We start from the raw sequence: 24,295 nt of genomic DNA, 5'->3' as shown, positions 1-24,295 counted from the left end.
TAAAAAAAGAAAAAAGTAAGAAAGGGAGAATTAAGAAAACAAAGGCAAAGAAACGTAATACGGAATCAAATTGTGCAGTATGTTTTTAGAAAAAAACAACTATTAAAGCGAATAAGGAAATTTCCACAGTGCTATTAGAAGTACTCTACTTTTTTCCTTTTTTTGCTAGGAAGTACTCTACTTTTTTCATCCGTGAATATATATACATGAGTACATGCCACACATTTTTTTGCGACAGTGAGGTGTAATGCCCAAAAAAGATATTGCAGTTTTTTCTCTCAATATATAACAGCAATGATATTACACTGTTTATGATTAATATCCACTTTATCTAAATAAATTAAATTCAAAACAATTTACTCATTCTAATAGAAGAGAATGGAAAGAAAATTATTTGTTAACGTGAAAACTATAATTTTGTTTTACGATCTATAGGAGGAAATCTTTTAATTTATTATAATTTAATTTATAGATCTGAATAGTAACTGATGTTATTAAGCCTTTTTATATGTTAAAATTACCAAGTCATTGGTATGGTACTCATACTAGTCGTTTTCTTGTTCAAATAATAAAGAAAGAAAGAAAAATAAAACCTTGTTTATCGTAATGGTTATTATAAAGTTACCAGGTTATACTTTCTTCAAAGGTCGTTTCTGAAATACTATATTCGTTATCCTTTAGCCAAATTACAAAATATAAAAAAAATAAAAATAAATAAGAAAAGATAGATTATTCTATAAATAACAAATAATGGAAACAAATATTAAATTGTGTTTATAATTTAGGAGTATAGCAAAATAATGTTGCTGGAGAATATTAATATCTTCGATTTAAGATGTGAAAATATCCACTAAAGGACAATCATGTCATAGTCACACACTTTTTATATTTAAATTTTCAGAGGTTAGAATTTAAGTGACCTTTATCCCATAGCAAACCAAAAAAAAAAAAAGTGCTCACAAATAATTCATAATTCAACTCGTATAAAGACGTGAGCCCCTTGTGTAAAAATTTATAATATATATTAATTATATAAAAATTATAATTTCTCTTTCAGAAATTTTTTATTTTTTATTTTTCCTTAAAATTAAAATTGAAATCATATATTGGAACACGTGCGTCTAACGATTGAGTTGGCAGAGAGGATGAAGAAAATCGTAAACTGAAAAGATTAGGGGTGTGAAATAGAGGGAGGGACTGGCGCACACGTCATCAACATGGATCGCATTGGAAGTACGAGATTTGCGAGTTCTACTGATTATTGATGGATCTGTCGGAACAGCAGTCCGGCACGTGAGGCAAATAATTAAATTTCAAATTACTCCTCTAACTTCTGTTCAATAACATTTGCGCCACTCTAGTCTCTGGATTCCCCTTTGCCGCTAGCCCCCGTAAAAGTCACGTGCAAAGCAATTCACTGGTGGCACCATGGGAGGAGCGCTTGTTGGCACGCTTGAAAAAAATAATAATAAAAACATGATACCTTTGAAAATTTTGAATAATTTTTATTTTTCAAGAAAAAAAAGAAATACAGGAAATATGGTGATTTCCGTGGAGTCAAATTACTTATCATCTAAGCTTTCACTGTATTCGATATTTTCTTCCACTTCTAATGATGTTTTCTTTTTATTTTATATAGAATAATATTAATCAAACGTCTTTTTTTTTTGGAAAAAAAAGAATTTGTATGGGCATGGCTGAATCTTTCTGTTTTTAGTACAATATAAATGGTCAATGTTTTTATAACAATTTGAACACCATTATTTGAATAAAATATGCAACTAGACTATTCTCTACTCATTACAGATCTAGACAAGTATATAAATTGGTAAGAAATTTTAACTTTGATTAATAAAGTATAAATTTTATTTATTAGTTTAATTGAAGCAAATGGATTATCTATTCTAAATTAAAAATTCATTTCGTATTCAAATCAGTTGAATTGAAGCAAATGAATTCTTTTTTCTGAATTGTAAGGTTAGACCAATCTTTACCCATCCAACCTTTAATATTAATTTAGAATATTATTACTATTTAAACAATTCTTCTTCCTAAACAAATTTTGCATTTCTCAAATCTAGGAAGATTCAAGCCATTTTTTTGATATTATTTTGTATTTATGCTGCCTCACCTTTAACGGGGCGATATTTTCTCAAAAAGTTGGGGTTGGAGGGCCAGCTTGGGGCAAAAATCTAAAATCGGAATAGGAATCGAGCCGGAATCGGAGAATAAAACCCCCTATCCGAACTCGACCCAGTATATATATTATTATTATTTTCTTTTATAGTTTTATGTATCCCCGATTACATCATTTTCTTTCTTCTTACAAGCCCTATCAAGCAGCCCTCAACTCTAGCCGGCATCACCTTAGTAGGACATCCCTCCCTCATAAACAGCTGCTACCGCACCAAGCTTCACCAACAAGCTACCACCTGCCGCCACCAAGCTTCACCGCCACCAAGGAAGGTCCTAGCCGACTATCACCTTCACAAATAGCCCTCACAAACTGCCAGCCTCTCAACAAGTAAAATGCTGTTAATTTGGATTTTAATTTCTTGATTTTTTCAGCTAATGAAAGTTAAAAGAAGATTTTTTTTTTTTGAATGAAGCATTTGGGAAAACAAAACGAAAAAAGAAGGATTAAAATGAAAAAAGTGTTGCCGTGATGATGTGGTTGTTCTTTCGTTGATGTGGGAAAACAGAGAAAAAATACTTCTGCTCCTTTTGAAAATATTAAAATGAAAAAAGGGTTGCTGATGTGGGAAAACAAAAGGGCAAAAAAAATAAAAAAAAGATTAAAAAACGTTGCTGATGTGGGAAAACAAAAGCCCCAAAAAAAAAGATTAAAAAACAAGGGCTGTTCTTTTGTTGAAGAACAGAAGGTGACTTGGTGTGGTTGTAATATTTTCTTATCCATTAATGAAATGGAATGGCGGTACATAAAATGGGTTGTTCCGTTTCAGATTGGAGAATTCCAGTCCTCATCCCTTCTTTAAGAAACGGAAAAAACCACGGGACGAGATGAAAGGGATGGAAACGGGATTTTAAAAATGGATCCCGCCCCACCCGATTGACAAACATGCCTAGCTAAATTACACGTTAATTTAGTTTTATTTTTATTTTGGCTTTAAATTTATTAGTTTTGCTCTCAACGTCAACATATCCTTAACACGGTGCACTTGATCTGCTCGTGGGCTACAGACGAAACGACGCCGTAGAAAAGCCCGCTCAAGCCCTAAAAGAAACTTTAGAGGCCGCGCTCAAAACTCAAAGCAGAAGGAATTTCTCCGAGCAAAATATCGATGGAGGCCGCACAAAATGACGACAACGCCGTCGAAGAATCTCAAAATTCGGGCATAGCTGCTCCATCAGCTCCCGAGCAACATCTATCTAAGAACGCGAAGAAGAAGCTGCTGAAGCAGCAAAAGTACGAAGCCAAGAAAGCCGAGAAGAAAGCGCAGGCGAAGGAGCACAAGAAGAAGGAAGCGGAGCGCAAGAGGAAGGAATGGGAGGAGACGCTGGCGAGCGTGACGGAGGAGGAGCGGTCGAAGCTGATCGAGTCAAGGAGGAGCCTGAGGAAGGAGAGGATGGAGAAGAGGTCGGACGAGAGGGAGAAGAAGATCGAGAGGCTCGCCAGGGCCAAGCAGTCGGGCCAGAACATCGTCATCGACCTCGAATTCTCTCACCTTATGTCCCCACACGAGATCAACAGCCTCGTTCAGCAGGTTTCCCTTTTAATTCTCTGTGAATTGCAGAAATGGTCTCGCATTTGAGCTGCTTTTTGTGCTTCAAATTTTTCAGTTTTTACTTTTTTTTTTTTTTTTTTTATAAATAAAAAAGAGTTTTGGAGCTTTTAATTTTGACAGTAACAGGTTGATTACATGTTTTTGCTTCTGTAGTATTTACTCTTGGCATTGATTCTCATTGAATTGGCAGAAATGGTCTTGCATTTGAGCAAAAAGCTTTTTGTGCTTCAAATTTTTCGTTTTTTACAGTTTCCTTTTCTATTTTTCTAGCTTTGAATTTTGACAGATACAGTTTAATATTATATGTTTTTGCTTCCTCACTTTGTGATATTTCTTCTTAATTGACAAGACCTGCAGATAATGTACTGTTATGCTGTGAATGGAAGATGTAGCAATCCGGGTCATCTATGGCTGACTGGATGTGTAGGAGAGATGGGTAACCAGTTGCAAAGGCTACCGGGATTCGATAAGTGGATAATTGAGAAGGAAAGTAGATCCTATATCGAGGCTTTGCAAGACCAAAAGGAAAATCTGGTATATCTCACAGCAGATTCAGAAACTGTGCTTGATCAACTCGATCCGAAGAAAATGTATATAGTTGGCGGATTGGTGGATCGGAACAGGTGGAAAGGGATAACCATGAAGAAAGCAGAAGAGCAGGGTATCCAAACAGCAAAGCTCCCAATAGGAAATTACTTGAAGATGTCGAGTTCTCAGGTATGTATATACAGTTTATGATTTACTCTTCCTCTGCATCTTTTGTTAAATGCGTTTTGCTTCTCATTTTTCTCTAAATTCTACATGTTAAATATACAAATAAAGAATGCTAATTTTAGTGGTAATTTGCAAAACTGCACAACGATGAGAATTGGACATGCTGTCATTTGGTTTTAGCAAATTTTCTCTGATGGGGGTCGCTGGTGTATTGAGATTATGCTGCATTACTTAGCAAACTATTTTACATTACCATTAGAGAATACTGAACCTACATCATGCCCGCAAATTTTGTTCTTATGGTTGAAAATTAACGTTGTGATTAGGTTGGCAGTTGCACATCTTTTTACTGGAACAAGTTGGGTGCCAAATATTTTTGTCAAGAATACTTTTAGGAATACTTAACCCATATTACCATCTTATGTTAGTACTTGGTCTTGAAACAAAGGGAATGTCTAAAACCTAAACTGTGAAAGTCTCTCTCAACACTTTCTGCATTGTCTTTCCTGAGTGCAGGTCCTGACAGTGAATCAAGTGATAGAGATACTACTCAAATTTGTGGAAACTAATGATTGGAAGGCTTCTTTCTTTCAAGTGATTCCTCAAAGGAAGAGATGTGAAGCTGATTCAGGGGAATTCCAAGGAGAAGTAGAAGGGCAAGAAATCCAAGGCAAAGATGATCAATCTGACAAAAAAAGGCAATGTACTATTTAAAGGCAACCTCAGAGTTAATAGTACATTTGTGTTCCTTTGATGGACTCAGATAAATTTTGACATTGACAGTGGCTGACTGATCCTTGAGTTGACTGCTTCTCTCCCAAATTAAAAAATCAATACCTCATCGTAGTTGATCTTTTTCGTTTTCGGAATGAGCCTGTCTAATCTTAAAATAGTCTTGGAATGCGGTCTGTACTTAACACAGAAGAAAATCAAATTATAATCTTATAGCAATTGGTTTGCGGTGAAAACTTGCTGGGAATGATTTTGTTCATGGTATGGCGCTTAAGCTGAAAAACTAGTTAGAGACTGCATCAATGGAATAATGCCATTCCGCTAGACTCAGTGAGAATTGGCTTCGAGAGGGCCGACTCATCTATGTATTTGATTGTTTTATGTGGTATAAAATTCTGCACTCTTTGTTTTAAACGGTTTAGAAAACCATGTCTTTTATACCACAAAACCCAGCATCTCATGTAATATATTCTTGTAACCCCTAATCTCATTTTCTTATGCCCACAATTACCAGTTGAACAGCCTCTCTGCTAATATGAGTTTTCCATCCATGGCCCCTTGAGTCTCTGATTGAATATGTTGTTGTCAGCGCTCACCAGAAAACAAACAGCTAACAATTAACGTAGAAAACGGAACTACAAAACAGCGAAACAGATTCAATTAATGGAGAAATCTACACAGGTAGGATGCTTCTCTTAAGTGAAAAGAAGAATTAGCAGAAAACCAGACGCACATCCGGACATGTAAACCAATTGACATACTTGCGGCCCGATTGAGGCCTCTCAGAAAATTGTGGCAAAAGAAGCACATATAGTCTGTTTTAAAAAGTTGTGCTAAAAAATTAAGCGCGTCGCTTCCATAGCATAGTGGTAGTGCGTTCGCTTCGTAAGCGAAAGGTCGCGAGTTCGATCCTCGCTGGGAGCTATTCTTTTTAATATTTTAGAATCTGCTTCTGTTGTCTATTTGCTTCTTCCTTCATGTTTAAGCCAAAGTTAAATTAATTGAAATGGTAATGATCCGGACTCGATTAACAAATAAACGAAAATAAATGGAGATTAAACTTCATAAGCTTTGTTTTTCCATTAAACCTACTGAAGAGTCAAACACAACCAAAAGAACGAAAAAGAAGGCCGAAAACCCTCCCTCGTCACTTCCATTTCTCCTACTTTCTTCTTATTCTTCCATCAAGTCCAAAACCTACATAATTAGCTGATCGGCTTCATTTCCAAACCCAACTAAGAAAAACAACCATTAATTCCCAATGGTTCATCAAAAAACAAAAAAACGATAACATATTCATTTAAACTGGGCATTAGTTTCTCCATTAGCCAAAGCAGCCTGAGACGAACCACCACTGGAAGCCTCCTTGATGTACCCAAAAAAGCCATGATGATGATGATGTCCAATATGAAACGCCGGAGCAAAAGCAGCAACACCTAAGCTCCCTGCCGCATACTCCACCGTAGTAGTAGTAGTCCTCTTCAGCAACGGCTCTCCTCTCATCGTCCCGCGATCACCTTCCATTTCTCTATAACGATGAAGATATATAGTCAACGGCTCAATGTAATCATCGAAACCCAACTTGCTCATCGCCCAAAGGACGTCCTCCGCCGTGATAGTCTTTCGCTGCTCTCGCTGGCACCGCTCGTTGGCTTCTCCGGTGATGAAGCTTATGAACTCCGACACACATTCCTGGATGGTCTCCTTGGCGTCATCCGAGATCTTTGCATGTGGTGGTAGAATCTTCCGCATGATCCTTATCACGTTGGCTATTGGCATAAACCTGTCTTGCTCTCTTACAGTGCATTCGTTGTCGTCCCCGGCGACAGCGCTGGTGGCTGCGGCGGCCACCGCCACCGCCGAGGTTTGGTTGTTGTTGTTGTCTGAGCGGTTGATCTCAGATAGCCTCGCACTGATGTCGGAGAGCTTCAAACCTGTTCGTGTAGTAAGAAAATTTAATGAGCTGCGTATATGTATAAATGAAACACTAATATTTTTTCTCAAAGTTTGCTTTATGATGGGTCCTATTAGCAAGGTAACGCGTGGGAACATGGGAACAAGGAAAATCTCTATTCTCTAGCTAGACTATATATACATATAAATAAAACAAAGAACGCGGAGGCCATGTGGAGCATTGGTCTAAGGCCCGAGGGACATTTTTGAATTAATTTTTCATTTTCTCCGCTCTTTTTTTATTTTCAAAAAAAAAAAAAAAAAAGTGAAATAAAGAAGAACAAATTCAAAGAACTCTCCGCTTTCACTGAACTAATGGAGAAAGAAGACAAAACAACCAAACCAACTCTTATTCATGGTTTTTTGTCGTTATGCGAATCAAATTTTGAAACGGATCACTTTTGCTTTTGAAGCTTCGGGAGAAGAGAAGAGATATTAATGCTTTGATAGCCCCATCAAACGGACCAATGGGGGCACTTCGTTTTTGCTCGTGCTTGACACCGAGTCTGGCTCTAAAACAAACTCACCCATCGAGTTCTACCATTTCTGAACTCAGCCATATAAACTTGGTTGAAAATGAAACACATCTTTCTATGGTGTACTGAAATCAATAACAACCCTCGACAAAAAAAGAGACTCAACAATTAATTAACGTTGTCCTCCCTGAAAAGAGTGAAGAGAAGAGAGACTACTCGTTGAGTTGAAGACTATATGAAATATGAATCTCTCTCTCTCTGTGAAGATGAGAGAGTAAGAAGAGAGTTGAAGAAGACAGTGTGTTTGGTATTTTGCTGAAAGCATGCAAGAGGACAGATGAGAGTGGGCCTCAAGAAAGCTTGAGAGAACATGCATGAATGCCACTTGTTGGAAGTGGGGTCATACAATGCATGCAATGTAGATGCCACTTGTTCCCTCTCCCGCAATGTCTCCATCTCCACTTCGATCATCATCACCCATTCATCCAACCGTTCTTTCTTTCTTTCTTTTTTTTTTTTTCTTTTCCCCCAAACAAAGTTTTTCACATTGTACAGCCTCAGCAGCATACTCCACCATGCTGGTCTTCCTTTCGTTTTTACCAGAAAAACATGTATGAGAAACGAAAAAGAGCAAATCAACAAGGTGGGTTATTATTTACAAGAATGACACCAGATAATCGGATGGACAAAAAACACAACAGCCCCACTTATTGACCATCATCTGATGGAGTTGCCGATGAATAACTGACACAAAAACAAAACGTACGTCTTTGCCCATTCTATAGAGAGAGAAAGAGAGAGAGAGAGAGAGAGAGAGAGAGAGAGAATGTATATATGTGATTGTGAAGATTCGAAAGAACCAAACAGCTGTATACATATTTGCTCATTGAGTAACAAACCACAGACCAAGAGAGAAAGAAACTAGATATAATTTTTTTTTCCCCCTCAAAAACAATGGTAAGGGTTAAGGAGGCACTTTCCAATCTTCAGAAAAAAAAAGAAAAAAAAAAAAAAAGAATATACATATGTATAATATAATATAATTATGAATATATATAATAGGGTTGAAACTAGCCAGCAAGAAAAGGAGAGCCTAACGGGTGGGTTATCAAAAATGCGAAGAGAGAAAGAGTAGTGAAATGGGGCAGGCATATATATACAGTATCTGTTTTGTTGCTAAAACCCGAGATCTGACAAACAAACTCTTTGCATGCAAGTGAAGAATAACGAACAACACTATGAAATAAAGCTATTTATATAAATTATTTAAGCTGCGATATTTGATCCATGGAGATGATTTAGCAGAATAAAAGAAGATGACGAAAAATGTATCAAGGAGAGGAAACCTCTATGTATATATATTTATATTTATATAAAATGCATGTTTGAAAAAATTGTCTTGATAAGTTTATAAATAGTTTGAAATATATATATATATTAATAGTTTACCGGAGCTTGTGTTGGGGAGCTTGCGGTAGCCATGGAAACCTCCACGTTCCATTTCTGCTCAATCGCTCTCTCTCTCTCTCTCTCTCTCTCTCTCTCACTCTCTTTCTCTCTCTCTCTTTGTCTCTGTCTCTCTCTGTCTCTCTCTATAACTCAGAATTAATTTTCTTATTTTGAAAGTGCAATTAGAGGTTACTACTTGGCAAGTCTCCAAATTTATACTACTCCTCAACTATACTCCACCTGTCAGGCAGCGGAAAGTTGCACTATTTGCCGGTTATAGATCACTCCTCTCTCTGTTTCACACTTCCACACCCTTCACCAAAGCCTGCACAACCGGGCTTACATGGGCTTCAAACTTTGACCCATCGGGCCTAAGAGGCCCAACACTCTTCACTGTATCTATTCACTTTAAACTTAGCATTAATCGTCGATAAATTTAAATTTAATTTAAAATTTTAATGAATTATATATATATATATATATATATATATCAATGTTATCAAACTTTTTTTTTTTTTTTGTTAATGTAATTTTATAATTTTGAATTGAAATAGAATGCTGAGATTGTGTGAAATTGACGACAATTTAGTACTGGGTTCATTTTTATTTATTTATTTATTTCCTGATAAGGGATTCTTTGTTGTTAATTATAGGGTTTGATCAAACTGGTAATACTAACGCATAAGTTGAGTTCTTATAAACCTTTTTAATCGATAATTTAAAAGCAAACCGCAAATCTTAAACTAGGCGTCTTAATTTGGTGACCATTGACCAATGCTGATACACTACCGCCCCATTGTCCCAAGTCCCAACTGTAAAGGGGCGAAACGTCACGTCGTAAATAAAAATGTTAATCAATGTCCGGTGAACCAGCGTACACTGACGTAACCCCTGCGAAACGACACCATGCACACACTATATATAACGAAGGACCATGCATGATGGTGATATGTGTGGTCAGGCAACAGGTTGACGCAAAACACCACAGATTTGCTCATCAAAAAGAGAAAGCAAAATCAAGAAAGATGGACGGACAGGATGAAGTATGCGGTGGTGGAAGCATATTGATGATAATTGTGGTGGGGGCATTGCTGCTATTTCTTCCATTGACAATGGGGGCGGTGCAACCACCTCCTCTTTTCTCACTCCTCGCAATCCCGGTCTTCTTGCTCGTCGTTTTCATCTTTTTGTCACGGGCCTCCACTCATGCTTGACAAGACAAGCTGTTCCTATATATTTATCTACTTCTTCTTTCCTTTATAATCGTAAGAATAATATCTAGTATACATGTCATATTTGCTTGCACTACACAGCGATCGGTCCGGTTTCTTTTTAAGATGATGGTTTTGATGTTTTCCATCGGCCTTAAGTTTGCAAGGAAGGAATATTAAATGTTTCAATATATATATGTAATATGATCAATTTGGAGAACATATATAATATACAGAAGTTGCTTTTCAATATAATATATTTTATTAATTATCTTGTCCGAGGCTTTTTCTGCGTCTTATTCTTATAATCCTATCACTTTTTTCTTGTGTTTATATATATTACATTTTGGTGGATATATGCATTAGTTTTTATTTATTTTGGGCTTTGATTTTACGTTCTCAGCCACAAACTTATTACACTACATGTTGTATGTATAGTATTACCGTTTGGAGAAGATGAATGATGTGACTTAATAATACAACTTATGTATGCATTTTATCAAAGCAACATATATATACAGGCAGGCAGAAGTATATGTATTTTGTAATTGAGAAATATTAGCCACGTTTTTTTTTTTTTTTGTGCAACGTGGCCGTGCTTATATAATTCTAATAGTAATTATTGCTAGTGCACGATTATGCGTAAAGCAAAAATTGACCCACCACCAGCAGCAACAGTTTTTTTTCTTATATGTATGTATAATGGGGCATGGGCATCCTCAAAATCAGAATTATTATCCGAGGAATCTCGAACCAGAGGCTTGATGTTTATACTACAAGGTTCTTTTTACGAAATGATAAAATGTGCTTAAAGGCCTCGCTCTATTTAATGTGCTTGTGTAGCTCATAAAGTAAAAAGCAGAAAAGCATAGGACATTTTAAAAGCGAACTGCAACATTCCCAACCAAGAACAAAATTATTTTCCAACATATGAAATTCAGACATTGTACATATATTGGTAAAGCTCCATCCATCAAAAAGATGTTGCCGAAGGAAAAAAGGAAATTAAAAAAAAAAAAAAAAAGTCCAGTTGGTTATAATCAAGGTGGTAGGACATGGTTTCCGGACGAAATTTTAGCTGTCTATCATGAAGAGCCAAAAACCAGATGAAGAGGTTAAAGCCAATTTGAAGCGACTGTTAATCAATCATATAAGTTCTTGGCCTCATTCTCGTTGTTTGTGATGCTAAAATAATTTCTGGGATGTACAAATCCATTTTTGTACAGCAACTCCAAATCATGAAAATAAGGACGACCACTACTCTTACCATTTGCAAAATCACGGTTCTTCTCACTTGCCGCTGATCTTTTGAAATACTTGTTGATGTTTTCCCATTTCTCTTTGCACTTTTTGGCTGTTCTGTTATATCCCATATTGCACATCCCAATAGATATCTCTTCCCATATGGATCTCTTGGAGCCTGTAATTTGAAATTTATGTTCCAAAGAAGCTCTCACTGCTATTAGAGCTTGTACTTCACCTTCTGGCCATCTCTTATTATTTGGATCACAACATTTCATCTCTTTTTGATGACTGTCATCAGTTCCTGGGGAAACTACCGGTTGTACTTGAGGTATTTGAATTTGAGGTATCTGAATTTCTTGACCCATAAGATTCTGTACCAAGGAAATCAGGGCAAGGTTCCTAGATGTCTCTTGAGCTCGTGCCTCCTCATCCCTTTTCAACCTTTCCATCTCCTGCTGCATCCAAGCTTCTTCCCTGATTATTCTCTCTTTCTCCCTTTTCTCTATCATCTCAATCAACTGCTTGTGCATCTGCTCTTGTTTCTCCATCACTTTCATCACTAGGTTTTCCAAGAAAGCCTCAAGCTTTCTCCTTGATTTTCTCCTCCTCCTCCTGCTCCTCTTCCTGTTCGTTGGTTCTTCCAAGCTCCATGCCGAATAATCATCACTACTATCATCCGAAGGCGAGCTAAACATTAAGAAAAAAAAAAAAAAAAAAAAACAAAAAACAAAAATTCTGTTCATGGTTAATCAATAAGCATATAAGGGGTTGCATTAAAGGAATATATGGAAATGCATCCCTATGCATAAGAGCCTATGAAATCCACCATTAAATTTTCACTCTTAAAGCATGCCAATTGTTATAAGCCAATAAATTCCAACAGCATATATTTCAACTAGTTCGTTCTTCTCTGTAAAATGCAAAAAGACAAAGGCTCATTATGATAAACTCGCAATGATTTCACACCCACCAACTACAACATAATAGACACAAAATACACCAATAGCACACTGCGACACCACCATCCTTCATCGTATTAATTTATAATTGTGTTTCTGATTCAAACCCCAGTGTTAATGTTATCGAACAGCAAAACTACAAAATATAATCCATCATCAACGTTTTTGAAGAAACCCAACTCACATAAAAATAACATTATGCCGTCATATTCTTTTAACTTAGCAAAACCTTGAAAATAAAAATTGTCTCCAATTTCTGTCGGTTAAGTATTTCATTTATCAAAAAAAAAAAGGCTTACTGGGTAATTTATATTGCTTTCAATTGGTTAAAGAATATTATAACAAGTTTAAAGTTCTGAACATTACAAAAGAAAAAAATGGTCTTTTTTTGACAGTTTAGCTAAAGCACAGTCGTGTACTTATATACTGCAGGTCGTATACAAAAGCGATATTAAGCTTTATTTTTTCTTTTCCACCCAAAAAAAAAAAAAAAAAAAAAAAAAAAATGAAAAAGAAAATGAGAAATTAATTGGATATGTCAAAAAAGCTCACCTGGTTTCATCCTCCACAACACGTTCCCTGCCGTTAGGGTCCGAACCCTCAGCTACCGTACCCGACCCGACTTGAACCGGATCGCCCAAACCAACACCATTTGGCGCCTCACCACTTGTTTCTACTTTCACCTCCAACTCCAACTCTCTATTTATGGAGCACACCTCGTCGCTCAGAAGAAGCCCCTTTTCCAGGTCGCCGCTAACCGAAGACCTGACGTTGCACCTGATGGGACGGAGCTTTTGCGGCAGCGAAATCGGGTGGTCGGTTATACCCGACGAGTGAATCAGAGCCGTCGGATGGGCGTAGAGGATGTCGGTGGGCTCGGGAAAAGGGGCTATGTGCAGAGGGAAGTCGTCAGGATTCGGAATTTGCCGGTCGCCGGAGAAAACCTCCATAACCGAGTTAAAAAAAAGAAGGAAAAAAAAAAACTAATAATTAATAATTTAAAAAAAATTAAAGGGGTAGTAAAAGGTGTCTTAGGTTGAGATCGGTGAAATGGGGCTGGTAAATGGGTAAAATGAGCTTTTAAATTTTACGGAGGGTTTATGCGTTTTGTTTGTTTGTCAATATTTACGGATGTGTCCTTGCAACTTTTTGGGATGTCCTTCGTACAGTTGGACAGACGCCCCTCAAAACAATATCCGTTCATTTCACCATTTTTTTTTTTTCAATAATCTAAAACATTTCACAAACTTAAATGGGAAAAAAAAAAATCCAAAAAAATATAAAATGAAAAGATTTTTTTTAAAAAACCGATATAATTAAATTTGTTAAATAAATAAAAAATAAAATAGCAATCTTCTTTGTATTTTTATTATTTGGGTATTTGATTATTTTTTTACATGATAATTAACATGTCATATTTCTTAAGAAGTATTTACCATATCAAACACAAAATTTAAAATATCCGATATTTTTTCGATATTTTTATTTTTTGAATGGGTCAAAATAAAATTTAGGCTTAAAATGAAAATGGATAAGACTTCCATAATATCCATTGAAATTTTCAAAATTTTATCAAAATTTCCATGAAAATTTTTATAAAATATTTACATCAAATCGTTAAATCATAAATATTATTAATATTTAGTAAAACTTTTTATTAAATTAACTTCATTGATAATTTTTTTTACCTTTTAATTGCTTTTTAGATATTTAATGATAAAAACAAAATAGATTGAATTGAATTGTATAATATTAATAAGTTCTATTTATTGAATATCGATAAAGCAAAAATACAAAATTTGTGGATTATATTTTTGAATCTGACAAATCTTATTGTCGAAGATATCTGTTTTACAAATATGGGTAAATAGATGATGAAATATATATATATATATATATATATATGTGAAATAATAATGTTTGTTTGAAAAATAAAAAAAATTCCTGACAATTCACAACTTTTTTTTTAACATTTTTGAAGAAATTAGAAGAGGTAGTGGCCAAAGGGAATCACCAAATCAAGAAATTGGATTAAGTCCATTTACTGGTGAACAATATTACACACATGCAACACAAGATGAAGATCATGGGAGTAGAGATGAAGGTCAAAGATTCGGTACTGTTGGAAAAAACTATATACGTAAAAAGAAATCTATAATGAAGATGTCACAACAAGAAGAAGATTCGATTTCTATAAATTTTGAATCTATGAGGTTTGAAAGTCATTTTCATAACTCTTATTCAATGGATATTTATGGAATGTTATTAAGTAGCAATTTATGGGTACTATCTCAAACTCAACTATAAAAGAATACTAGTTATGCACATAGTCAACCAATAATGAAAAATCCATATGGTTGTCATATTAATAATTATATGCAAAATTATCAGGAAGATACATCTTTTCATAAATACTTCTCACATTTCACATTTCAAAATCAAAATGAAGAAGAAACCGATAATTTTCAACCACTCCGAAATTCTATGTGGTATTAAGATGGCGTTTATGAACTATAATGTAATTGTAATAATTATTTTATATATTTTAGTTAATAAATAATTTTATCCTATATGTATTTTTTAACATATTTTTATTAATAATAATTCATCTATGGTCTTTAATGTTTATTATAAATCAATTCAATTAACTAAGAAGAATATAACATCCATTTAATATTTTAGCAAGTTTTCTAATCAATTTAATAACTGATGGATTAAATAAGCTTATTTTAAAGTTTAAATTAAAATTTTCATTTTTTAAAATAAATTTCTATCATTTTTTTATAGTTTTTTTTTATCGATATTTAATATTTTCTGATATTTTCATGAAAATTTTTGTATTTTAAACTTTCGATATTTCTATCGATATCGATTTTTTGAATCTTAATCAAACATACTATTTACCATATCAAACACACACACACACACACACACACACACATATATATATATATATATACATATATATAAGTCAAATTCAGCATGCTATTAATATTTGAACAAGTTTTGTTTTTATGTATATAGATGCCTTAGTATTTGAATAGGTTGAATAGGTCAATTTTATTTTTAAGTGTAACTAGATACATACCTGTGCGATGCACAACATATACAATTGCCATATATTATTTGATAATAAATGTAAAAAGAAATTATAATCAAATCATATATAAAGTATCATAAAAATAATATTAAACCAAAATTTTCAATTCAACATAATTAATCTAAATTTTCAAAAATTTCTTTAAACACCGCATTAGTGGTTGAATTGGTAGGTTTTCCATCTTTATTACAAATTAATATCTTCAATCCTTTTCTATTTGTAACTCTGGAGACTGCAACATATAATTGTCCATGACTGAAAACTGGTCTTCTAAGAAAAAGTCCGACATGCGAAAGAGATTGACCTTGGCTCTTATTAATAGTTATAGCATATGATACAACCATTGTCTTCTTTTAAACTTACCTTGGCTATTATTAATAGTCATAGCATATGATACAACCAAAGGATATTGTCTTCTTTTAAACTTAAAAGGCAACCTTGGATCCGTTGGAGTTAAAGTCATTCTTGGAATAAAAATGTTAAACCCGGTATTGCTTCCTGAAATAACTTTTCCTTCGAAAACATGATTGCCAAGCCTTGTAATGACCAATCTAGTCCATTGCACAACCCCGAATAATGATCGACATTTCTTAATAGCAGAACGGGGACACCGACCTTCAATTTCAACTGATGATTAGGCACCTCGGAGCATTTTATAGCATTCAAAAATTCAGGTGTATGAAGATCTCCTATAAGATTAATGTTCGAATCAGACTTGCAAGTTGCATCAGAACTTAAATATGTATTTTCCTCAGCTTGATTAAGGGAACTCACGTAGTCATTTATGGATTCAACAATGTCCAGAGTCGGAGCAAGTATGGCTCTTTCTTGCAAATATGATGGGTCATTAATATTCTCTGAGAAAGAAGGATACGTGCTATTTACAATAGATGCAGCTGAATCTTCTGTATACTTTATCAAAAGATCATTAGGTATATCAATCATTGCATGACCATCATTCGGACCACCAATTGTTCCATCTCCAATACTTGATATCCATTCTGAAAAAGCTTTCAATTCATCCTTATCAATGTCCGAGTCAATACTTTGAAGTCTCATGTTCTTTGTTAACTTCAAAACTTTACAATATTTCCACAAATATGATGAGTTTAAAGTTGCGAGAACAATGTCTTGCCTACTTCTTTTTAGGATAATCGAAAAAATTTGTCTGAAATCTCCTCCAAACATGACAGTTTTACCTCCAAAAGGTTGCTCCAAACTTAGTGGATTGCTAAATCTTAAAATATCTCTCATAGTCCTGTCCAACGCTTTAAAACAATATTTATTCATCATAGGTGCTTCATCCTAAATGATAAGTTCGATTTTGACAATCAACTCAGCAAGTGGACTACTTGGTTTAATTTTGCAAGTTAAATCTTCATTTGGAGCAAGAGGTATAGCAAACCTCGAATGTGTTGTCCTACCTCCTGGCAGAAGAAGAAATGCTATACCACTCGATGCTACAGTCAACACAATTTTCCCCTTCGATCTCAATGCTGCTAATAGAGTTTTCCAGATAAAATTTTTTCCAGTACCTACATATCCATACGCAAAGAATATACCGGGTTTGACACCTTCAACAGCACCCATAATTATTTCATAAACACTTTTTTGTTCAGCTGTGAGATTTGATACAAACTTATTATAGTCTTCAGCCAAAGCAATTCTATCATAACACAGCTCATGTAACACCCCGTCCAAAAGTACAACGGAAATTTTCCAACTTTGATCGAGGTTGACCGTTGACTTTGACCGTTGACCATTGATCGAAGGGGTCAAATGTTGACTTTTTGACTCGGATGGAATTCTAGGTTGACTGAGGTACCGTTATGAAGTACACATTGGCATGAGTTCGTAGACTAGTAGCACGTTGAAAACGGAGCTACGGTTTGAAAGTTATGGGCAAAACAAGTCGAGATTCAAATTGTCCAAAAGATGCCAGAGTTCTCTTTTTATGGTTGTAGAATTTTGCTTTGACTTTTGTATGGTTGTAAAGTACTCGTCGATACGAGTCCGTAGACTAGCGCACGCCTAATTTGGATGTGTAGTTAAAAAGTTATGGACATGCGAAGTTTTCCGAATACCGTAATATTTTAATATTTTTGAATCGGTGAATAGTGAAATGCCACGTGTCGACATCTAAGAGGTCCACGTGGGTGAACAGTGTCACCCACGATGGCTTTTATTTTGGCAAAACCGGGGGGGGGGGGGGGGGGAGGAGAGAGAAAGAGAGAGAGAGAGAGAGAGAGAGAGAGAGAGAGAGGCCACCGCCACTTAGCCGTTTTCCGGCCACCCTTTCCCCACACGCGCCACCCCACTGCCTCTGCCTCCTCAATTCCGACCGGCCACCCAAATCTTGCGGCCAACCGGCCAGTAACGAGCCGGGATCGGAGCGTTTTCCGGCGACGGTGATTTTTCCCCTCCACCACCAGCCACTGCTGTTTGACCCATTTCCGGCCATTTTCAGGCCACACGCACCAGCCACCCCTCACCACCTCCTCATTTCCGGCTAGACCACCAAATTTCACGGCCACCGGACCTCCGACGCGCCGGGATCGGAGTATTTTCGGGCGAGCGGCCGAAAATCTTCAAACCCAGATCTCTTCGCTGTCCGGCCTCCGTTTGCCTCACCACTGGTCCCGTTGGAACCCTCTCCCTACGATCTACAAAACCCCCAAAAATCTCAGCCATCGGCCACCGAACGCGCCGCCGCCGGCTACAGTTGTCAGTGACCGCGGCGGCTTGCCGGAAAATCCAGTTCCGGCGAGTACCCAGTTGTACCGCCGGTCCCTCCCCACTAATTCCGACCCCCTGAATCCAAATCCGATGTCCTTTTCCTCCAATTGGCGATGGTTTGGGAGAATCGAGGCTCTAAAGGCCGAAAGCTTTCCGGCGAGATTCCGGCCACCTCGGGTCCGATCTCCGGGAAGTAAGACCGGATTCGTAATCCTTGTCACTCAAGCTTTGATTCGGTATATTACTCGTCAATTTTGGTTAACGTTTGTGTTTAACCCCCCGGGAACCTGGTATTATTTACTCGAATAAAATATTAATTTATTTGACTATGTGTGAATTGTTGTTCTAGGAGCACGTGTGCATTGTGGAATTGATCCCATGGAGGATCTTAGGTTAATTGCGTGCTTCAAGTGAGTTACCCACCTTTAAAACTATTTTGGGGTGATTAATTATATTTATTTGGCGTTAAATTGATATCTAGAATTATGCTCATGTGGTGGAATTTAAATATAATTGGGAAAAAAATATTATTTTATATATATATATATATATATATATACCCATTGATGCTAAACGAAATTTTGGGTTATTAAGAAATTTCTGATTATTATTATTGTGATTTAATTATATTTATTACGCATGAGCAAGGTATTTTCATTAATTAATTGTATTTGGATTTTAATATTATTTTGGGTATAATTGGTTTAAATTGGTGGTTTCAAATTTTATAATTATGTTCGTGGAGTATTAATTGATGGACTTTGTGTTGCGAGAAGAATTATGTGTATATAGTTATCGGTGGTTTTATACCGGAAATGTTAAAGAAAAATATGGGATGGTGAGTTTGAAAAATGGTATAATTCCCACAGTAAATTTTTGAAAAATTTGGTTATTTATTTTAGACGCACTCATACAGTATTAGTGTTCTGGCTGTATATGTGGATTAGCGCGCAAGTTATTATGTCTCCCGTGAGTTGCCATTGGACCGAGGGCAGGCAAGTTTGATATTGGCCACAGCCGCCCCCTCCGTGGCCGAGATGACGGTTTCAGCAGTGGCGCTGTTGGGACGCCGAAGCGCCGTATGCAAGTTTCTCTCTTTAACCTCCCCGCCAGTCGGTGCTCGGGACGCTAGGTATCGGAGGGCATCACTGGTATATGGTGTGGTGCGTCAAGTATAAATTTTCAGATAGAAATTTCAAACCCTAAAGTGTTCAAAAATTATTTATTATATTTTATTACATTTTATTTATATTCGGATCATTTAATTATTATTTATTAAATTAATTGATTCCTTAGTTTTCGGAGAATACAAATATTGGGTTTTGTGGAAATGTTTTAAAAGGGGAACATTTCCAACGGAGTGAATAGTGAGGGTTTTGAGAGAAAGTATTACTTCCAATTAATTATTATTATTTATTTATTTATTTACTCTTAATTAATCAAATGTACTGTGATTATCGTTATTATTATATGTGTACAGTAGATAGAGTTACTCACTGAGATGATTAACATCTCATATTTTTAAATTCCGTTCCCCTAGGTCCAAGTTGGGAGACGTTGATCGTCCGGGGCGAGCCCGACGTCTCAGTTCATTGCCGAAAGTCCAAGGAGCATTTTCTTTCCTTTTTCCTCTCCATCTTGTATTGTTTCATCTGACATTGTATTAATTCCACATTTATTTGTATAATGCTCTGTATACTGTATTGGACATTTAGTTATTAATTATGCACTGAATTATTGTTATTCATTTGAAGTACTGTAAAATTGTGGAATCAAATTGTAGTAACGTGGGAGGAATAAAGGGATGTGTATAGAAGTGTGTTTTCAGTGCAGGGAATTTGTGGTAAGTCCAACCCTTAGGGGAGGTTCTGCCGGATTTTCCATTGGAGAGTCCGGTAGGGTTTTCCTGGGATCAGGGCTTGTCTAGGGTTCCGGTGAGGAATTTTGGACGGGTCTTGACAGCTCATCCTGTATAAGTCTATTTTGGCGGAAGAAACATCAATGGTACTAGGAAAATGCATCATTGGAAAGTCATGAAGACTTTTTCCATTGCTCCGTAAGATCTTCTCAATCTCTAGAAGAGTGTAATTTTTTATCTCTTCGTCAATTAGATGCAAATCTGTCAAGTAGAATAAATAAACAATCAAATTATACTAATCATTATTATTATGTAAATAAAAACATTAAAGAATATATAAAACCTTGATGATGGAGCATGATGCGTTATCTGTAGAGTATATCATCTGATAGACACCTCCAACTTTGTTCCCAAACAAATTCAGACCTCGTTAACGAATCTGATAGCAACAAAGTTGCAAATAGATTTCTCAAATAATATGCAAATCCCTAATGGCTTGCTTCAGCTATACCATCAACATATTCCTTATCATCATCTAACAAACCAAGTGCATAGTAAGCATCTCTCAAAGAATTATACTGAATGCCATTTATATTCATTATTTCTTTAAAATTTCTTGGTCCCCAAATTGTGTTAAGAAGTATTCTCAAATAGTACATGTCACCGCATCTTGCAGGCACAAAAAACATTCGTTCAATTGCAAATCCATGCTTCCTTGGATGCCACTCCCTTTCTGAACTCTTCCATACAAATCTAGTAGGAAACTCTGCACAAGTCAGCTCCCTCGCTTCAACATATTTTTTATTTGCATTCATCCAAGCTGAAAACATTGATTTGCTCACAGTATTTTGATTCATGATAGCATCAATCGAATCAATATCTAGAAATACTATGTTTTGCTCATTGGGAAGATGGAAATTCAATCACTCAACTGGAGGATCTCTATAATGAATATCAAAACCAAAAATTCTCCAAGCTGCCTCGCATGGTGAAATATACCTGCAATCATAATACGTATTTATTTCATCCATGTGACCATGCACATTACTGTCATTAGCGTTTCCATAAAAAGTTGCGGTGATCCGATCATGTCCTTTATTGACATATTTAAAAAGATACTTAATAGATCTTGATTGTTTACACCACTCAACATTCATATGAGCACCATACTTCAAAAGTAAGTAACGGTTGTGCGGAATGACATATCTATTATCCAAGGCAATTCCATTCTTTTCAATTGTTCTTCCGTTGTCTTTCCTTCTATAAATTGGATACCCATATTTATCAATTGTAGTGCAATCAACATACCTTTTGGGGAAATGTTTTGTACATCTTCCATCCAATATACATGGAGAATTTTTTCTTGAGCTGCTGCATGGTCCATGCTTCATCAAATTTTTAATTGCAACATAGTATTCTGGATCATTTGCTTCATCAGGAATTTCGGCTGAAATGATCTTATCAATATCTTCACCTGTTGGACATTTGTCTTCTTGATATAAAAAAAGCAGTATATGTGCATGTGGCAATCCATGTTTTTAGAACTCAACGGTGTATATTACTGCAACAACGTATTTTAATATTAAAATTATGATAGCAAACATATATCATCAATTATATATATATATATATATATATATATTGTTGTAAGATTATATTTATATTAGTTAAATAATATTATTTAAAGGATGCAATTTATACAAAACATTCATCAAATAAATATGAAAAATTACCTGCTTTGACTTTTTCAAATATCTTGTTTTGTCTGAGATCTTTTACCAACTAATCGAGCTTGACTTTGAATATCCTACAAAGTATATCTGGCCGATCTTCAGGTTTTAAGCCTCTACTTTCTAAAAAACAAACAACCTCTGGCCATTTTGGATTACATGTAAGTGTGATAAAAAGCTCAAGGTATCCAGCCCATTTATAAATTGCCATTGCATCTTGGTAATTTTGAATCATGTATCGTGCCCCATCTGTAAAAGAAGAAGGCAATATAACACGTTTTCCTTGTGAAAAAGCATCTGTTTCTCCTCTTAAAATTGCTTCTGCCAAACCTCTATACATCTCGAACCTCAATTCTTTTTGATGGGAACGTATATATGATAGATGCGATGATTCAACCATCGTATATGCATCAACTAAAAATTGCTAGAACAAGCTTTTTGAGAATAAAATATTCGAGGACTCATTATCTCTTTCTTGCAATCTATAGGCAAAGAACTCTCTCATACTTAACCTTTTCCTTTTAGAAGATGATTTTGTGTCTGACTGCTTTAGTGGAACATCCTCTCGATATCCATCCTAGCCATATGGAAAAAGCAAAGGGTATTGAAGTCCAAGATATGATGCGTTTAAGTTGTTGATCTGTTTCAACTCTCCAGTTTGAGTTTCAACTATAATGTCTCTATCAGCCAGAGATGTTTCAAAGTCGCCAACTACCAAAGCTGCAACTTCTAATACAGTTGGTAAATTGTACATCCTTCCATTTCCTTCTCTCCTTCCAATGAGTCTGGGCTTCAAATTTGAGGAGTCATGTTGTTGAATTATATCCCTTACCATTCTAAATGACTTAGCTAAAACATTATGCTCATCAAGCATCATCTTCAAGTCATGAACAATCTCAGTGTGTAGTTTTTTGATGTCAAAATTTTGGCTGATACATATATAAAAATAACAATCATTGTTAGCATAAGTAGTTATATATATTAGCATGAAAAATAAAAATTTCGAAAAACATTGGTTACCTGACAGCTTGTATTCTATTTGACACTTTATTTTCAGTGTCATAAATATACAATTGAGCAAACTTTGGCAGTGAACCTTCTGGCGGCAATAAACTTCCAATCTTGTGGTAATTTTGACCATGTAACCTAAATACAGGAGGTTCTCTTCCACAATTTACACTTGAATTGATCTTTCCTCCCATGGATGTAAAAGAAAACATGCTGTTGTATGACTGAATATTTTCATGAAAATGCTTGTTTTTGTCGTCTGCACCATAAAGTAGATACTTAAGAAATTGAGGGGGGTCTTGCATAATTGGAAGCTCCACTTTCCCTTGCATACAACACAAAGAGAATTTTGGTTTTGATGAATTGTAATCCTTTCTTACCCTTTCATCATACCAAAATAATGCACCACAAAATTCACATTTATTGTTAGGATCTCCAATATCCCAATAGTCTGCATTAAATTCATAAAGGGTGAATACTATTAAAATTCACATATAAGCAATATAAGCAATTTTGAAATAAAAATAATAAAATCCTAAAAATATACTCATAGTTGAGAAATCACCGCATTCCACTTCATCCCCTAAAAAAAGGTAAAACAATTAGTAAATAATCAAATTATAATAGTACATTTGCTTATGACAATTGGAATTCTGTATAGCAATAACTATACCATCATATTCGCAATTACCACTCCTTGCGACATCAGAATTTATAGGATTTTCATTACCTACAACATAGCAAACTAATGAGACTAAATAAATAATCATATAGTTTTAAATTAAAAAAATTAAAATAATTAACTAATGTACTTTAAAGGGTTAGAATACACCAATAATATTCGATTGAATATTATGTACTGGCAAATCTATTTCCATGATCACTTCTGAAACAATAATTATGGATTTAACTAAAAAAATTAATTAATAGTATTAATTTAAATAACTGAATTTTATTTTATTTTTCTTAAAGCACCGTACCATTATTTAAGTTGCATGTGTTTTTTGAAAAACCTTTAGAAACATGTTTATCTGAAGAAGTATTTGACATTGCATTAAAAGCTTCAACAGTAGATCTATTATTTATTATGTGCTTCCCAGAAGATAGTGCATTTAATGGTGTAGATGGTTTGTTGCATTTATCATATCCAAAACTCCCTTGACAGAAGTTGGTATTATTGACAAATGTGCAATGCCTTCCTTCTCTTTGCAAAACTGCCACAAAATTGATATTTTCTATTAGTATATCTTTACCTTTTGAAACTGCTAAAATGTAAAATAAATAAATAAATAAATAATCATACCATATGTGACACCACTCAAAGGGGTTCTTGAGCAAATTTGTGAGCTTCTTAACAAATCTTGACTTTGACAAATAG

At 35.2% G+C, this 24,295-nt stretch overlaps 3 protein-coding genes, 1 non-coding gene and 1 pseudogene across 4 annotated transcripts; 2 read left to right on the top strand and 3 right to left on the bottom strand.

Moving 5' to 3' along the window:
• The first annotated feature begins 2,140 nt into the window (after positions 1 to 2,140).
• Positions 2,141 to 5,606, top strand: LOC107415812 (tRNA (guanine(9)-N1)-methyltransferase). The gene is made up of 4 exons (XM_048465367.2): positions 2,141 to 2,524; positions 3,202 to 3,725; positions 4,104 to 4,463; positions 4,977 to 5,606. The coding sequence occupies exons 2-4, from the start codon at positions 3,303 to 3,305 to the stop codon at positions 5,172 to 5,174; spliced, it is 981 nt and encodes a 326-aa protein (XP_048321324.1). The 5' UTR covers positions 2,141 to 2,524; positions 3,202 to 3,302; the 3' UTR covers positions 5,175 to 5,606.
• A 438-nt stretch (positions 5,607 to 6,044) lies between these two features.
• Positions 6,045 to 6,116, top strand: TRNAT-CGU (transfer RNA threonine (anticodon CGU)). The gene has a single exon. It is a non-coding gene; the product is annotated as a tRNA-Thr (tRNA).
• A 137-nt stretch (positions 6,117 to 6,253) lies between these two features.
• On the bottom strand, positions 6,254 to 9,226 carry LOC107407392 (nuclear transcription factor Y subunit B-6). The gene is made up of 2 exons (XM_016014672.4): positions 9,071 to 9,226; positions 6,254 to 7,126 (listed from the first exon to the last, which is right to left on the bottom strand). Exons 1-2 carry the CDS (start codon positions 9,120 to 9,122, stop codon positions 6,489 to 6,491), a joined length of 690 nt encoding a protein of 229 aa, XP_015870158.3. The 5' UTR covers positions 9,123 to 9,226; the 3' UTR covers positions 6,254 to 6,488.
• Positions 9,227 to 11,178: 1,952 nt separating this feature from the next.
• LOC107415895 (trihelix transcription factor DF1) lies at positions 11,179 to 13,701 on the bottom strand. The gene is made up of 2 exons (XM_016024310.4): positions 13,038 to 13,701; positions 11,179 to 12,213 (listed from the first exon to the last, which is right to left on the bottom strand). The coding sequence occupies exons 1-2, from the start codon at positions 13,433 to 13,435 to the stop codon at positions 11,424 to 11,426; spliced, it is 1,188 nt and encodes a 395-aa protein (XP_015879796.2). The 5' UTR covers positions 13,436 to 13,701; the 3' UTR covers positions 11,179 to 11,423.
• A 2,012-nt stretch (positions 13,702 to 15,713) lies between these two features.
• Positions 15,714 to 23,967, bottom strand: LOC107428170 (uncharacterized; annotated as a pseudogene).
• Positions 23,968 to 24,295: the final 328 nt, after the last annotated feature.

Source organism: Ziziphus jujuba, chromosome 1 (assembly GCF_031755915.1).
Source record: "Ziziphus jujuba cultivar Dongzao chromosome 1, ASM3175591v1".
NCBI classification, from domain to species: domain Eukaryota; kingdom Viridiplantae; phylum Streptophyta; class Magnoliopsida; order Rosales; family Rhamnaceae; genus Ziziphus; species Ziziphus jujuba.
This window is presented reverse-complemented; position numbering and strand designations above follow the sequence as displayed.

Excerpts from the sequence above, each read along its gene's own strand:
- LOC107415812 (XM_048465367.2), top strand. The coding sequence starts at position 3,303 with ATGGAGGCCGCACAAAATGACGACAACGCCGTCGAAGAATCTCAAAAT. Across the intron at positions 3,726-4,103 it reads TCAACAGCCTCGTTCAGCAG|ATAATGTACTGTTATGCTGT; the intron begins GTTTCCCTTTTA and ends CAAGACCTGCAG. Across the intron at positions 4,464-4,976 it reads TGAAGATGTCGAGTTCTCAG|GTCCTGACAGTGAATCAAGT; the intron begins GTATGTATATAC and ends TCCTGAGTGCAG.
- LOC107407392 (XM_016014672.4), bottom strand. The coding sequence starts at position 9,122 with ATGGAACGTGGAGGTTTCCATGGCTACCGCAAGCTCCCCAACACAAGC. Across the intron at positions 7,127-9,070 it reads GCTCCCCAACACAAGCTCCG|GTTTGAAGCTCTCCGACATC; the intron begins GTAAACTATTAA and ends CTACACGAACAG.
- LOC107415895 (XM_016024310.4), bottom strand. The coding sequence starts at position 13,435 with ATGGAGGTTTTCTCCGGCGACCGGCAAATTCCGAATCCTGACGACTTC. Across the intron at positions 12,214-13,037 it reads GTTGTGGAGGATGAAACCAG|CTCGCCTTCGGATGATAGTA; the intron begins GTGAGCTTTTTT and ends CTTAATGTTTAG.